Here is a 14,673-nt window from a genome sequence, read left to right on the forward strand (position 1 = left end):
CATAAATCCATGCTGACTCTGCCCGAATCTACCACTGTTCTCCAAGTGCTCTGCTATAAAATTTTTGATAACGGACTCTAGAAGTTTCCCCACTACCGACGTCAGGCTGACTAGCCAAAAGTTCCCTGCTTTCTCTCTACCTCCCTTTTTAAATAGTGGGGTTACATTAGCTACCCTCCAATCTGTAGGAATTGTTCCAGAGTCTATAGAATCTTGGAAGATGACCACCAATGCATCCACTATTTCGAGGGCCACTTCTTTAAGTACTCTGGGGTACATACCATCAGGCCCTGGGGATTCATCGGCCTTCAATTCCATCAATTTCTCCAACACCATTTCTCTACTAATACTGATTTCCTTCAGTTCCTCTCTCTCACTAAACCCTGTGTTCCCCAACATTTCTGGTATGATATTTGTGTCCTCCTTTGTGAAGACAGAACCAAAGTATGTATTTAGTTGGTCAGCCATTTCTTTATTCCCAATAATTCCCCTGTTTTTGACTGTAAGGGACCTATATTTGTCTTCACCAATCTTTTTCTCTTCATATACCTATAGAAACTTTTACAGTCAGTTTTTATGTTCCCCGCAAGCTTGCTCTTGTACTCTATTTTCCCCTTCTTAATCAATCCCTTGGTCCTCCTTTCCTGAATTCTAAACTGCTCCCAATCCTCAGGTCTGTTGTTTTTTCTGGTAAATTTATATGCCTCTTCCTTGGATCTAATGCTATCTCTAATTTCCCTCGTAAACCATGGTTTGGCTACCTTTTCCATTTTACTTTTGCGCCAGTCCGGGATAAACAATCGTTGCAGTTCATCCATGCGCTCTTTACATGTTTGCCATTGCCTATCCACCATCATCCCTTTAAGTAACGTTTCCCAATCCGTCATGGCCAACTCGTGCCTCATACCTTCTTAGCTTCCTTTACTAAGATTCAGGACCCTTGTCTCAGAATCAACTACATCACTCTCCATCTTGATGGACAAATTCTATCATATTATGGTCACTCGTCCCCAAGAGGTCTCGCACCACTAGATTGTCAATTATTCCTCTCTCATTACACAATACCCAGCCTAGGATGGCCTGTTCTCTAGTTGGTTTTTCAACGTTATGGTCCAGAAAACCATCCCGTATACGCTCCAAGAATTCCTCCTCTACGGTGTTGTCACTAATTTGATTTGCCCAGTCTATATGCAGATTAAGGTCACCCATAATTACAGATGTTCCTTTATCGCATGCATCTATAATTTCCTGTTTAATGCCATTCCCAACATCACCACTACAGTTTGGGGGTCTATATACAACTCCCACTAATGTTTTTTGCCCCTTAGTGTTTCTCAGCTCTACCCATACAGATTCCACATTGTCAGAGCTAATATCTTTCCTCACTATTGCATTAATTTCCTCTTTAACCAGCAATGCAACTCCACCACCTTTTGCTTTTTGTCTGTCCTTCCTAAATACTGAATATCCCTGGACGTTCATTTCCCATCCCTGGTCACCTTGCAGCCATGTCTCCGTAATCCCGACTATATCATAGCGGTTTACATCTATTTGCGCGATTAATTCATCCACTTTATTGCGAATGCTCTGCGCGTTAAGGCACAAAGCCTTAAAGCTTGTCTTTTTAACATTACTTGCCCTCTTCCCAAGATTTTTCACTGTGGCCCGGTTTGATTCTGGACCTTGATTTCTCTGCCTATCACTTTTCTTGTTCCCCTTACTGTCTTTTGTTCTGGTCTTTGATCCCCCCCCCCTCCTCTGACTCCTTGCAAAGGTTCCCATCCCCCTGCCATTTTAGTTTAAACCCTCCCCAACCACTCTAGCAAAAAAGAGCAAGATTTCAATACAGATATTCTTGTGGTTGTGTGTGCTTGAATACTAACTGAAGCTAGTAGCTCTCTAAGCCAGGGTGAAGTAACCTGGGATAAGTTAAAAGCACTGCCTAGGGAAGAGTTGAGGAAAATGGCTGAGCAGTGTGGGATGACTATAGGTGGCAAGGATAGAAAGTCTGAATTCCTAAGGCTAGTGGCCAACCACTTTTCCCTTGAATCTGAAGCAGAAACAGGGTTAGAAGTAGATCATGACAGGGCATTGCTAGCAAAGCTACAATTGGAACAGAGGAAACTTGAATTAGAGGAGAGGGAGAAAGAAAGAGCCTTCCAGAAGGAAGGTGAAGAAAATGAAAAGCAGGCGAGGGAGAGAAAGAATATTCTGAAAGCAATGTGAAGAGAGCTGAAGCGGCTTGAGTTAACTAGGGGGTGACAGAGTAACCCCAGTGAAAGCATGACCAATATGGAGCAGCAGAATTCAGGGCTGGGTACAAAATTGTTAAAACTAGCTCAACTAATTCCAAGATTCAATGAGGAGGATGTAGAAGTAATTTTTGTGGGCTTTAAGAAACTGGCAAGGCAGCTAAAATGGCCAGCTGAGACCTGGCCTCTTTCACTGCAAAGCAAGCTAACTGGATAAGCCCATGAGGTTTATTCCTTGTTGCCAGTTGAGAGTTTATCAAATTATGACATGACAAAATGTGCTATCCTGGGCATATGAATCAGTAACTGAAGCCTATTGCCAAAAGTTTAGAGCCCTCAAAAATCAAGCTAATGAAACTTATTTGGAGTTTGAAAGAAGTGAGCAGTTGGCTTTTGATCAGGGGCTGAGGGCTTTTAAAGTACAGCTCAGTTAGAAGAATCTCAGGGAAGTAGTTCTGTTAGAGGAATTTAAAAACTCTCTCCCACTCTCCATAAAGACACATGTAGAGGAGCAGCCAGTTCAGAGAGCCCAGCAAGCGGCCATTCTGGCCGATGAGTTTGCTTTATAAGTTGCTTTCCTCAGCAGAACCTTTCCTGGTCATCCCACAAATCTGAAAAGGACAAAGGGTGGGAAAGGAGCCCAAGCAGTTCTGGGAGAGAAAGAAAAGCAGGAGACACAGGGGGCCCTCCTCTAGCCAAACAGGAAGGTGTTGTGAGCATGAGTGAGACCCAGAGACCTGTGTGCTTCCATTGTAATAAAGCAGGGCATTTAAAAGCTGACTGCTGGAAACTAAAGGGAAAACCTGTAGGGTCATACCCGCTCAGTGAAGAAGTGCACCAGTTGTAAAGCATAGCAGAACAAGCTGTGGCTTTAACTGCAGTAAGAGTGAGACCCAGGAATCTCACGCTGCAAGTGCAGGAAATGCTAATAGGATTCCTGAAGGCTATCTGGGTTTTGTGTCTGAAGGGAAAGGAACCCCATACCCCTCGAGTGAGGCAAGCAAGCTCATAGTAATTCTCAGGATACCGGGGCCACTATATCCCTTTTACTGGAAAAGGCCTGACCTGCCCCCCAGAGAGTGCAGCGAACACCAGAATGCTAGTGAATGGTATTGGAGGGCAGTGTATGCCTGTACCTGTACACTGGGTGCACATGGAGTGCGACCTAGTTTTGGGACAGGTGACTGTAGGGATTGTCCCTAGTTTGCCTGTGGACGGGGTTGACCTACTCCTAGGTAATGATCTGGTGGGGGTGAAGGTGGTAACGCCCCCAGTAGTGAAAGAAAGACTGCAGGAGGTCAGAGAGCCAGGGCAGTGGCAGGAGCCAGACCCCTGCAGAGTCCCTGAATTTGTAGTGGATCAAACCAGCTCCCTCAGGAGACTGAAATAGCACTGAAGGCAGATGACCAAGTCTGTCTGTCTGAGACTTTCTTTTGAAAGTTAGGAGACCCAGGGAATGAATTAAATGGATTTTCCCTAGCTGAGGCTCAGCAAGCTGATCCAGTATTGAGAGAGTTAGCACAGGCTGCCCAATCTGAAAGTGAAGCAGAGGGAGTCACTGATTGCTACTATTTAAAGAATGAGGTACTGATGAGGAATTGGAGTTCTCCTCACAGACCTGAGAGCAAGGAGTGGACAGTAGTTCACCAGTTAGTGGTGCGGCAGAGGTACCAGAGAGAAATATTAAGAAGGGCCCATGAGACTACAGTGGGTGTACATGCTGGTATATGAAAGACCAAAGCCTGCATAAGACAGCAGTTTGACTGGCCAAACCTCCACAAAGATGTGATGGAGTACTGCAGGAGTTGCCACATATGCCAGGTTGAGGAGAAACCCCAACCTACAGTGAAACCTGCATCCCTAAGTTCTGTACCGGTATTAGGAGGACCCTCCAGCAGAGGGCTGGTGAACTGTCAGGGACCCCCACTGAGAACAAAAGGCGACAGGCAGGCATAAGGCTAGCAAAAGCTTAGAAGGGGAAGGGAAAAGGTGACCAAGAGGGCAGGTTAAAGGAAATCCAGAATGAATCCTGGATGAAAACCCCTACTGTTCAGTCAGCTAACCCCAAGAAATTTGAAAAGTTAGACCCCACATCCTCCGACGTAAATGCAGACACTAGAAGCACCCCACCAGAGTTGCTAACAGCATTTACAGGAACCTGCAAAGACAAAGAGAGACCTCTAGGGGGCACAGAAACCATGAGTGTGATGCCTCATCTGGTCAAAGTGCCACAGTGGAGTGTAGTAGACTCTGCACACAGGAGTGTCCTCTGGGACAAAGGGGAGATTAGCAAAGAATCCTCCAACTGCAGTCAGAAAAAAAAGAAAAACATCCATCCCTATAATGTCAAAAGCCTTTGCATGACTCAGCAAAGCAGTGATAGAGAGTTCAGGATAGACCCACCCACTACTGACTCTCCTGAGAAAACAAAATTACCCCAGCAGGAACAAAGACCCTGGGCAGCCATGGAAATGGGCAAACGGAAGAGAAACTACACCCTCACCCCCAAAAAGTCACATGCTTATTGGAATGCCAAAAAGGGGGCAATTAAAGCAGCACTGGCACCAAGAGAAGACAGGCTGTAATAAGTTTGAGGATTTATGAATGAATGGGAATGAATGAGAGAAATACATGTTTTTTTTCTGTACCTTGCATTTTTCTCTCCACCCTTTTAATGAATTGCACTTTTCTCAAATTGCATTTCATTCCACTGAGTATGGAGATTTCAGGCAGGCCCCCACCTGCCAAGCATGAGGCATATTAATTTCACCACATGGATATTAAATTTCAAACTGTTGTTGAAGTGAAGAAAGTATTTACTTTAAAATATTGCCAGATCTTGGCTGGAAAGATATTTGCATATTAACAGACAGTGTTTGGAAAGGACCAGTCCCGGACACATTCAATCCACAGTGGATTTTCATCACCAGACGTTGAAGGTGGGGGAGCTCGTATTCCAGGCTGACTGCTAAGATGGCCGAATACACAAACTGACATGGTCAAACCAGCTAGTCACATGACAAACCTGCTGGGCAACTAACAGTTTCAGCAGAAAACAGAATGCTCCTGGACTGAGAAGCTCTCTCGTGGCTGGATCGCCACAGCCCCTCCTGTCTGCAAGCTCCCATCTCTTTCTCACAGAACTCCAAATACACTGAAGACACATGAACCCCAAGAGAGCAAAGTCTCCTACAGCGAAGATTTAAGAAGAATTCTGAGCCCCAATGAAAAAACAAGATCTACGTACAATCAAGAACACTACAGTAAGCTCGAAGAACTATAACACAAAAAACCTCCTCAGATGGTGCCTCAAACTTTTCCACTTTATTTCTTCAGTTTTCTTTCTGTCTCGATCGGCATGCATCGCATATGCATGCTAGCCTGGGTGCGTCGTGTATCCGTAGGCATAAACTTAAACTCTAATTAGGTTAAAGTTTAATAACTTTCAACTTTTCTTCTTTAAATCTAAGAAAGCTTGTTTGTGGTTTCTTTGCCTTATAATTGGAAAGCGGTGAACAAGGATTCACTAAGGGGGAGATAAAAACATTGTGTTTAAACAATAAAACCCTGTTATGATAAGACCAGGTGAAGACTGAAAGGGAACCCTAGACCTCTTTCTCACCTGGTCATAACAGCGAGTTAAAGAGACAGAGGTTTAGTAAGAAATTCCACAGCTTAGGGCCAAGGCAGCTGAAAGCACAGCATCCAATGATGGAGCAATTAAAATTAAAGATGTGGAAGAGGCCAGAATTGGAGGAGTGCAGAAATCTCAAAGGCTTGTTGGGTTGGAGGTGGTTACAGAGAAAGGAAGGGACGAGGCCATGGAGGGATTTGAAAACAGGATGTGGATTTTAAAACTGAGGTATTGTCAACCTGGAAGCCAATGTAGGTTAGCAAGCAGAGGGATGGTGGGTGAACGAAACTTGAAGCAAGTTAAGATATAGGAAGCAGAGTTTTGGACGAGCACAAGTTTATGTAGAGCTGCAGATGGGAGGCCGGCCAGAAATGCATCGGAAAAGTCACGTGTTGAGGTAACAAAGGCATGGATAAGGATTTCAGCAGCAGATGAGCTGAGGCAGGATCGAAGTCAGATGATATCATGGAAGTGGAAGTAGGCAATCTTAGAGGTAGTGCAGATGTGTGTTCAGAAGTTCATCTTGGGGTCAGACAACAGCAAGGTTGTGAACGATACCACATGGAATATTTGAGGCAAATATCATCAATGCATTTAAGGGGAAGCTAGTACATGAGAGAGAAAGGAATTGGACAATATGTTGAAAGGGGAAGATGAAGTAAATAAAGGGGGCGGAGGCTTGAGTGGAACAAACACCTGCATAGTTCATAATTGGGCTGAATGGCCAGTTCCTGTAATTTGGTAGAAATGTCTTTAGTATTTTGTAGCAATTTTTTTAAAATCTTACAGCTGAATATCTACATTTATACATTTTTTCATGGAAAAATAAAACAACCATTAACTAACTGAAAGAACTTCAATCAAAAACTAACACATCCAAGCTCTGATGTTAGACTAAGAATCATTGACACCATGCATGCTCCATAACTTCATAAATTTTCCCATGCATGGACTTTGAGAAATACATGACAAAAGTCTGATTTTTAGGAAATATTACAAAGATATTCTTTATTTTACAGAATTTTTGAATATGGTTGACAATCCCTTCACTTTTGAGTATCTGCCTCGATTTTCAAATGCAGAAATTACAAATGTCTTCCCTAATCATATACCAAAAATATCCAAATCACCAATTATTTGTCAATCCACAGGATTTGGACGATTAATAGTAGTCAAATGGTTAATGCTCAACCTGTACCTAAGCTTATAGATTTCACCTATATTTAAAATGTATAAATTCACCCTTCTTAGTATAATTCAGCACAAATAAATTGTTTAGAGATACATGTATGCATGGTCTGCAAACATTTTCTTTCATTTGTTTCTAGAACATCACATTCTGTTAACTGTTGCATTTTATTTATTCATTGTCCCAGATAAACTCTAACGGCACCTCCTTCATTCTTTCTTGGAAAATTCTGTCAAACATTTCAGATTGAGCCACAGTGAAGTGATTTTTCCAGTCTCCAATTACACCTGAAAAGAAAAATGAAAATCCATGAAAAGGATCATCACAATAAGCAAAAATGAAGAGGGGGAGGGGTAGTGGTTGCGGTGGGGCGGATGTTCCGAAACGTGGAGTTGGGACAGCATTCTCATCCTCCTGGCTTCACAGATACAATTTCCCTTTTTTTTTATAAAAGAAAACTTACTGTTTGTTGATGGCTGCTTCTTTAGCCGCAGTGGCCACTGAAGAATCCTGAACAGAGCAGCCCCAGCTCCTGCTCTACTCATCACAATTCAATTATGATAAAGGGCCATAGATGGGCATTAGGCCCTTCATTAACATCTGTAAGGAGCCCAACACTTGTTTTAGATGATTGGCAAGGATATCTGAAAAAAAAAAATGGCCTGACCCAACACTGGATCAGATGCTTTCCAAGAATCCTTTGGACATGGGACATTGTCTCCAAATTTGCTCCTTGTTACGCCCATTTTACGCCTGTGGGGTGGCACAGTGGTGCAATGGTTAGCACCGTAGCCTCACAGCTCCAGCGACCCAGGTTCAGTTCTGGGTACTGCCTGTGTGGAGTTTGCAAGTTCTCCCTGTGACCGCGTGGGTTTCCGCCGGGTGCTCCGGTTTCCTCCCACAGCCAAAGACTTACAGGTTGATAGGTAAATTGGCCATTGTAAATTGCCCCGAGTGTAGGTAGGAGAATGGTGGGGATGTGGTAGGGAATATGGGGTTAATGTAGGATTAGTATAAAATGGGTGGTTGTTGGTCGGCACAGACTCGGTGGGCTGAAGGGCCTGTTTCAGTGCTGTATCTCTAAATAAAGTGCAATGAAGTCCAATTTCTATTCCCTTGACTTCTTTGAGGAAGTTGTAAATGGTGTGGACTGTAAAATGCCTTATGACATGTTTGTATCTAGGCTTTCAAAGGTATTTGATAAAAGTTCCATACAAAAAGCTATTAAGCACAAAGTTGTGGGGATTCAGGTAAACCTTGGAAAAAGATAAGCAATTAGCTGAAGGTAGAAAGGAATTTGCACTTACAAAAGAGTTATCTTGTTGGGGGGCGGTGGGGGGGGGGGGGGAAGTGCTAAGTGGAATATCCCATGGCTCAATTTTGGAACCACTAATGTTGCTAATTTGCATCAGTGACTTGGATTCATTAACTCAATGCAAACTGCAAGAGGATGAGCAGTGGAATCAAAGGAGACAGCTTAGAAATAACAGCTAAATACTGCGGATGCTGGAAATCTGAAATAAAAACAAGAAATGCTGGAACCACTCAGCAGGTCTGGCAGCATCTGTGGAAAGAGAAGCAGAGTTAACGTTTCGAGTTAGTGACCGAAGAAGGGTCACTGACTTGAAATGTTAACTCTGCTTCTCTTTCCACAGATGCTGCCAGGCTTGCTGAGTGGTTCCAGCATTTCTTGTTTTGATTATTATTAGCTTAGAAATAACAATGAGTTGGACAAAAAATGCAAGTCTGCAGATTTAAGTTGGCAAATTTAAATGAGGCCAAGTGCAAAGCATTGAACATGGGAAGAAAAAATGGGCAACAGGTGTTTCATGTGTGGTGTTAAAAAGCTAAGGATGACATAGGAATTTTAGTAACCTCAACAACTAACATCTCAAATACAGAGCAGCAATTAACAAAACCAATAGAATCCTGGAATACAGAATTACAAATGTTACAGCACGGGAGGCAGTCATTCGGCCCATCATGTCTGCACTGGCCCTCCGAATCAGCAATTCGCCTAGTGCCACTCCCCTGCTATCTCTCCGTTCCCCTGCACATTCTTCCATTAAACATCCATTAACCACTACTCTGTTTCCTGAGACTCAGCCAATTCCATATCCATGTTGCTACTGTCCCGTTTATTCCACAAACTATAACTTTGCTCAGTCTGTTGTGCGGCACTGTATCAAATGCCTTTCTGGCCTTCCTGATCTATTCACGGTTGACAGTGAAATGTCCTATGGCTTTTGGGTGATGAGGCTTACCCTCTGCCTCAGTGGTTCACAATCCCTTGGCAAATGGCTAAAATACAAGATACGGAGTGCTACATTTGGCCCATTCATCAACTCAAGCAATTATTGAGTTAGTATATGGGTAGGATTCCCTGCCTGAACAGATTAGAAGCACTGTTATATGCTCCGCAGCATGTCTCCCACAGATGTAACTTTCTGTGCTCTGCATAGCTTTGTAATTCAGAAAGACTTGAACATGGAAATGGCCTCAGGTGCTAAGAAGGCACTGGAACATAAAAAGTATAATTCAGTGATTTCTTTATCCAAGGCTGCAAAGGGGGATTCATATGCAGATTATTACCGATGTATTCTTACCTGTTTAAATAGCTCCATTTATCACCACCACTACTATTGCATTTACTCTGCCTTCAGGTTAAGTCCAACGCACAGTATTCTTTCTAACCCGCTATGCGTCTACGGATGAGGACTAAGCCTCAGCATCACCAGCAGACCACATCACCTCCAAGTTTCCCCTACAAGTTACACACAATCCTCTCATCCTGCATGATCAATATCCTGGAATACTGACTCAACACCATTGTGGGGAAACCACTACAAGGACTGCAATGGTTCAAGAAGGCGGCCTGCCAACACTTTCTCGGGGCAATTGGGAATGGAGAAAAAAAAAGGGGCATTTACAACATCCCAGGAACAAGCATTAAGGAAAAAGTCCTGACAGTTGTTTATCTTCTCACTTATTTGCTGCAGTGGACCCACTTAAGAGTAGATATGCAGAATCTAAAGAGATTGAAGGGACAGTGAAAAGAGAGGATTTTTCTGCTGGCTTGCTGCTTTCAAGGAATGTAACAGATGAATTTCTCGGTCTTCACCCACTAACTTGAGGCTTGCACAGTCCCATCAATGTTGGCATCTTCCACGGCTAATGTTGAGTGATTTGGTCTACTCTTTGTAGGAGGTTAGCCCTTTGATGTTAAGAGAACAGTCTCTGGCTACTTGCTTTTCATTGACAACAATGAGCCAGTTTCTATTGAATGAAGATTGAGTGTATTAGCTGAAGGCTAGTGTGTGAAGGATGTCTTTACATTTGCACAAGACTTCTGGGTTATAATAAAAATATTTATATAGTATTTTATTTATTTATTTTATCTTTAGAGATACAGCACTGAAACAGGCCCTTTGGCCCACCGGGTCCGTGCCGACCCTCAACCACCCATTTACACTAATCCCACTACCCTCTCATATCCCCACCTTCCCTCAATTCCCCTACCACCTACCTACACCTAATAAAATTGTCCCTAGTATAGGTAGGTGGTAGGGAAATATAGGGTCAGGTGGGGATGTGGTAGGAATATGGGATTAGTGTCGGATTAGTATAAATGGTGGTTGATGGTCGGCACAGACTCGGTGGGCCGAAGGGCCTGTTTCAGTGCTGTATCTCTAAACTAAACTAAAGTAAAAAAGTCAATCTACACCACATCAACTGCATTGTCCTCATCAACCCTCTCCGATACCTCCTCAAAAAACTCCAGCAAGTTAGTTAAACATGATTTTCCCTTAAGAAATCCATGCTGGTTTTCTTTAATTAAGCCGCATTTGTCCGTGTGACTATTAATTTTGTCCCGAATTACGCTTTCTAGAATTTTTCCCGCCACCCAAGTTAAACTGACAGGCCTGTAGTTACTGGGCTTATCTTTACACCCTTTTTTCAACAAGGGTGTAACATTTGCAATTCTCCAGTCCTCTGGCACCCCTCCCGAATCTAAGGAAGACAGGAAAATTATGGCCAGTGCCTCCGCAACTTCCACTCTCTCTTCCCTCAGTGTCCTTGGATGCATCTCATCCTGTCCTGATGCCTTATCCACGTTAAGTACTGAAAGCCTATCGAATACCTCCCCCTTATCAATTTTAAACCTTTCTAGTGTCACATACACATCAGAGAAAGTCATGAACAAACAATTCAATGCTCTGATTACACCACACTGAGTACTGTCAAGTTCTGGGTCCTGAGACACAAGGGAGACATTCAACCATTGAAAGCAGTGCAAAGATGTGAGGATGGTTCTGACTGTTACTGAATTATAAAGGAGAGTTGAGAATAGCCAGAGATTTTCAGCCTTGAAAGGAGACATCTGAGAGGTGGGTGTCAATTTTAACTGTTCTCATTTTAAATGCTGCCAATTTCCTTTCCATTCACTTTAATGGAAAATGAAAATTGGGCAGGATGTAAAAAATGTTCACTGCTTATTTCCGACTGTGCAGGATCAAGTTAAATTGACCTTGTGACCTCATTGAGCTATACGACATAGTAAGTGATATGGAAAAGGTAATTCCAGAAAATTATTTTGTGTGAATAGTACAAGGGGACACTGATTCGAACTAGTGAAACATAAATTTAGGACCAATATCAAGATGCTTTTCTTCACACAAAGAATGGTCAACACACTGAATGGACTTCCAGATAATGTAATGAAGGTGAAAACCATAAAATCATGTAAAAAAACAACTGGTGTGCAATTGGGGGTCTTTCTGGATGGATGAAAGATGATGGTCTGAATGGCACTCCTCATCCCTAATTTCCTTTTGATCTTTTTCCTTTCCATAAACTTAGTTTCAGCTTCTATTGGAGGAGAAAATGCCTTGAGAGACAATCCCGATATAACTGTTGAAATAGTATCCGATGGTGCCCTCCAGTGCTGGCCCCACCAGTGTTTGCAGGGTCAGAAGAGAGGGACCTAATTAGCATGAGAAGTGCCAATATTGGCACATCACAAGTGCCTGCCTGAAACATGTAGCTGGAATCTCCAGCATTCATTGGTGGTGAGGAGTCACCCAGGCTTCCACCTTTCCTGACTCCAGCTATATTCCTCAGCCCCTGGGTATGGGGCAGATATCAAAAGATTTAGAGAATAACTCATGGATTCAGGCCACTTCTTTGACCAGAGGCCCACACAGAGGCCTATATTCTGCATATGTGGAGACTTGAAAACTTCACTTCACTGGCATTCACTAATATGCCAGGTCCCAGTAGAGCCAGAGAACAGATTTCCTACTATAGGGAGTCTTCACCCCTGGTTTCACTCCCTTGGCACTGCCATTTTAGCATTATTTGCTTTGTAAGGGATGAAAAGACCTTCTACCCCATACATGGCAAATTGCAAACTTCCAGTAGCAGGGGAAACAATTTTTCAGAGGATGCTAGTGGAATTCTTGAGGAATTTTGGCATCAGGGTCTTTATGTTGTTTGTAGCATTTAATACCACTTGAAATTAGTATTTTTAAGTCACAATGTTTAGGTTTATAAAGAACTTAAAAGCAGGAAATAACATCATTTTATTCTTCTGCAAAGATACCCAAAGCTAAATTATGTAAACCTCCAGCATACCGATCTTACAAGATGAAAAAGTAGGCTTCATTCTTGATCAGCTGGTCACGCATGTGGACTCACCAGTTCACAAACCACCATATTCCACACAGTATTTAATCCTTTCGATCTGCATTCAGCCTCATGACACACATTAGCTGTTCAATTTAAAATTAACTGATGCAACACTAACTGCTTTACCAGAAACTCTACTTCATGAGGTAGGTGTTACAAATTTATACTCCAATCATAAAGCTTTGTGCAACAGGAATGCTCATCAGGGACTTGGTTTCTGAGGTCAGCATGCTCTAGACAATTTTCCGACCATTCATTTTCTTTTTTTTCCCCAACGCTCTGACCTCTATGCGCAAATCCCTGATATGTATGCCCAAAATGAAAAGTATGGCACCAGAAGCACAAATTCATAAACTCCAGATCAACATCTGACATGTGGGAGTCTTTCAAACGTCAGCTGATTAGAATCCAGTACCAGCATGTTCCTGTGAGGAAGACAGACAAGTTTGGCAAGTTTCAGGAAGCTTGGATATCATGGGATATTGTGAGCCTAGTCAAAAAGAAAAAAGGAAGCATTTGTAAGGGCTGGAAGGCTAGGAACAGATGAAACACTTGAGGAATATAAAGACAGTAGGAAAGAACAAAAGCAAGGAATTAGGAGGGCTAAAAGGGGTCATGAAAAGTCATTGGCAAACAGGATTAAGGAAAATCCCAAGGCTTTTTATACGTATATAAAGAGCAGGAGGGTAACCAGGGAAAGGGTTGGCCCACTCAAGGACAGAGATGGGAATCCACGCGTGGAGCCAGAGGAAATGGGCGAGGTACTAAATGAGTACTTTGCATCAGTATTCACCAAAGAGAAGGACTTGGTGGATGATGAGCCTAGGGAAGGGAGTGCAGATAGTCTCAGTCATCTCATTATCAAAAGAGAGGTGGTGTTGGGTGTCTTGCAAAGCATTAAGGTAGATAAGTCCCCAGGGCCTGATGGGATCTACCCCAGAATACTAAGGGAGGCAAGGGAAGAAATTGCTGGGGCCTTGACAGAAATCTTTGCATCCTCATTGGCTACAGGTGAGGTCCCAGAGGACTGGAGAATAGCCAATGTTGTGCCTTTGTTTAAGAAGGGTGGCAAGGATAATCCAGGAAATTATAGGCCGGGTGAGCCTTACGTCAGTGGTAGGGAAACTATTAGAAAGGATTCTTCGGGACGGGATTTACTCCCATTTGGAAACAAACGAACTTATTAGCGAGAGACAGCATGGTTTTGTGAAGGGAAGGTCGTGTCTCACTAATTTGATTGAGTGTTTTGAGGAAGTGATGAAGATGATTGATGAAGGAAGGGCAGTGGATGTTATCTATATGGACTTCAGTAAAGCCTTTGACAAGGTCCTGCATGGCAGACTGGTACAAAAGGTGAAGTCACACAGGATCAGAGGTGAGCTGGCAAGATGGATACAGAACTGGCTCAGTCACAGAAGACAGAGGGTATCAGTGGATGGGTGTTTTTCTGAATAGAGGGATGTGACTAGTGGTGTTCCGCAGGGATCAGTGCTGGGACCTTTGCTGTTTGTAGTATATATAAATGATTTGGAGGAAAATGTAGCTGGTCTGATTAGTAAGTTTGCGGACGACACAAAGGTTGGTGGAGTTGTGGATAATGATGAGGATTGTCAGAGGATACAGCAGGATATTGATCGGTTGGAGACTTGGGCGGAGAAATGGCAGATGGAGTTTAATCCGGACAAATGTGAGGTAATGCATTTTGGAAGGTCTAATGCAGGTGGGAGGTATACAGTAAATGGCAGAACTCTTAGGAGTATTGACAGGCAGAGAGATCTGGGCGTACAGGTCCACAGATCACTGAAAGTGGCAACGCAGGTGGATAAGGTAGTCAAGAAGGCATACGGCATGCTTGCCTTCATCGGTCGGGGCATAGAGTATAAAAATTGGCAAGTCATGTTGCAGCTGTA

General features: G+C 43.1%; 1 protein-coding gene across 1 annotated transcript in view; it reads right to left on the reverse strand.

The window, feature by feature from the left end:
- Positions 1–7,166: 7,166 nt before the first annotated feature.
- Positions 7,167–14,673, reverse strand: part of LOC137360073 (amine sulfotransferase-like) — a 33,791-nt gene continuing 26,284 nt past the window's right edge. Inside the window, exon 6 of the mRNA XM_068025671.1 lies at positions 7,167–7,362. Within this exon, the coding sequence (XP_067881772.1) occupies positions 7,247–7,362 (116 nt within the window). The 3' untranslated portion in view covers positions 7,167–7,246. The remainder of the gene's footprint in view (positions 7,363–14,673) is intronic.

The sequence above is a fragment of the Heterodontus francisci genome, chromosome 3 (assembly GCF_036365525.1).
Source record: "Heterodontus francisci isolate sHetFra1 chromosome 3, sHetFra1.hap1, whole genome shotgun sequence".
Taxonomy (NCBI): domain Eukaryota; kingdom Metazoa; phylum Chordata; class Chondrichthyes; order Heterodontiformes; family Heterodontidae; genus Heterodontus; species Heterodontus francisci.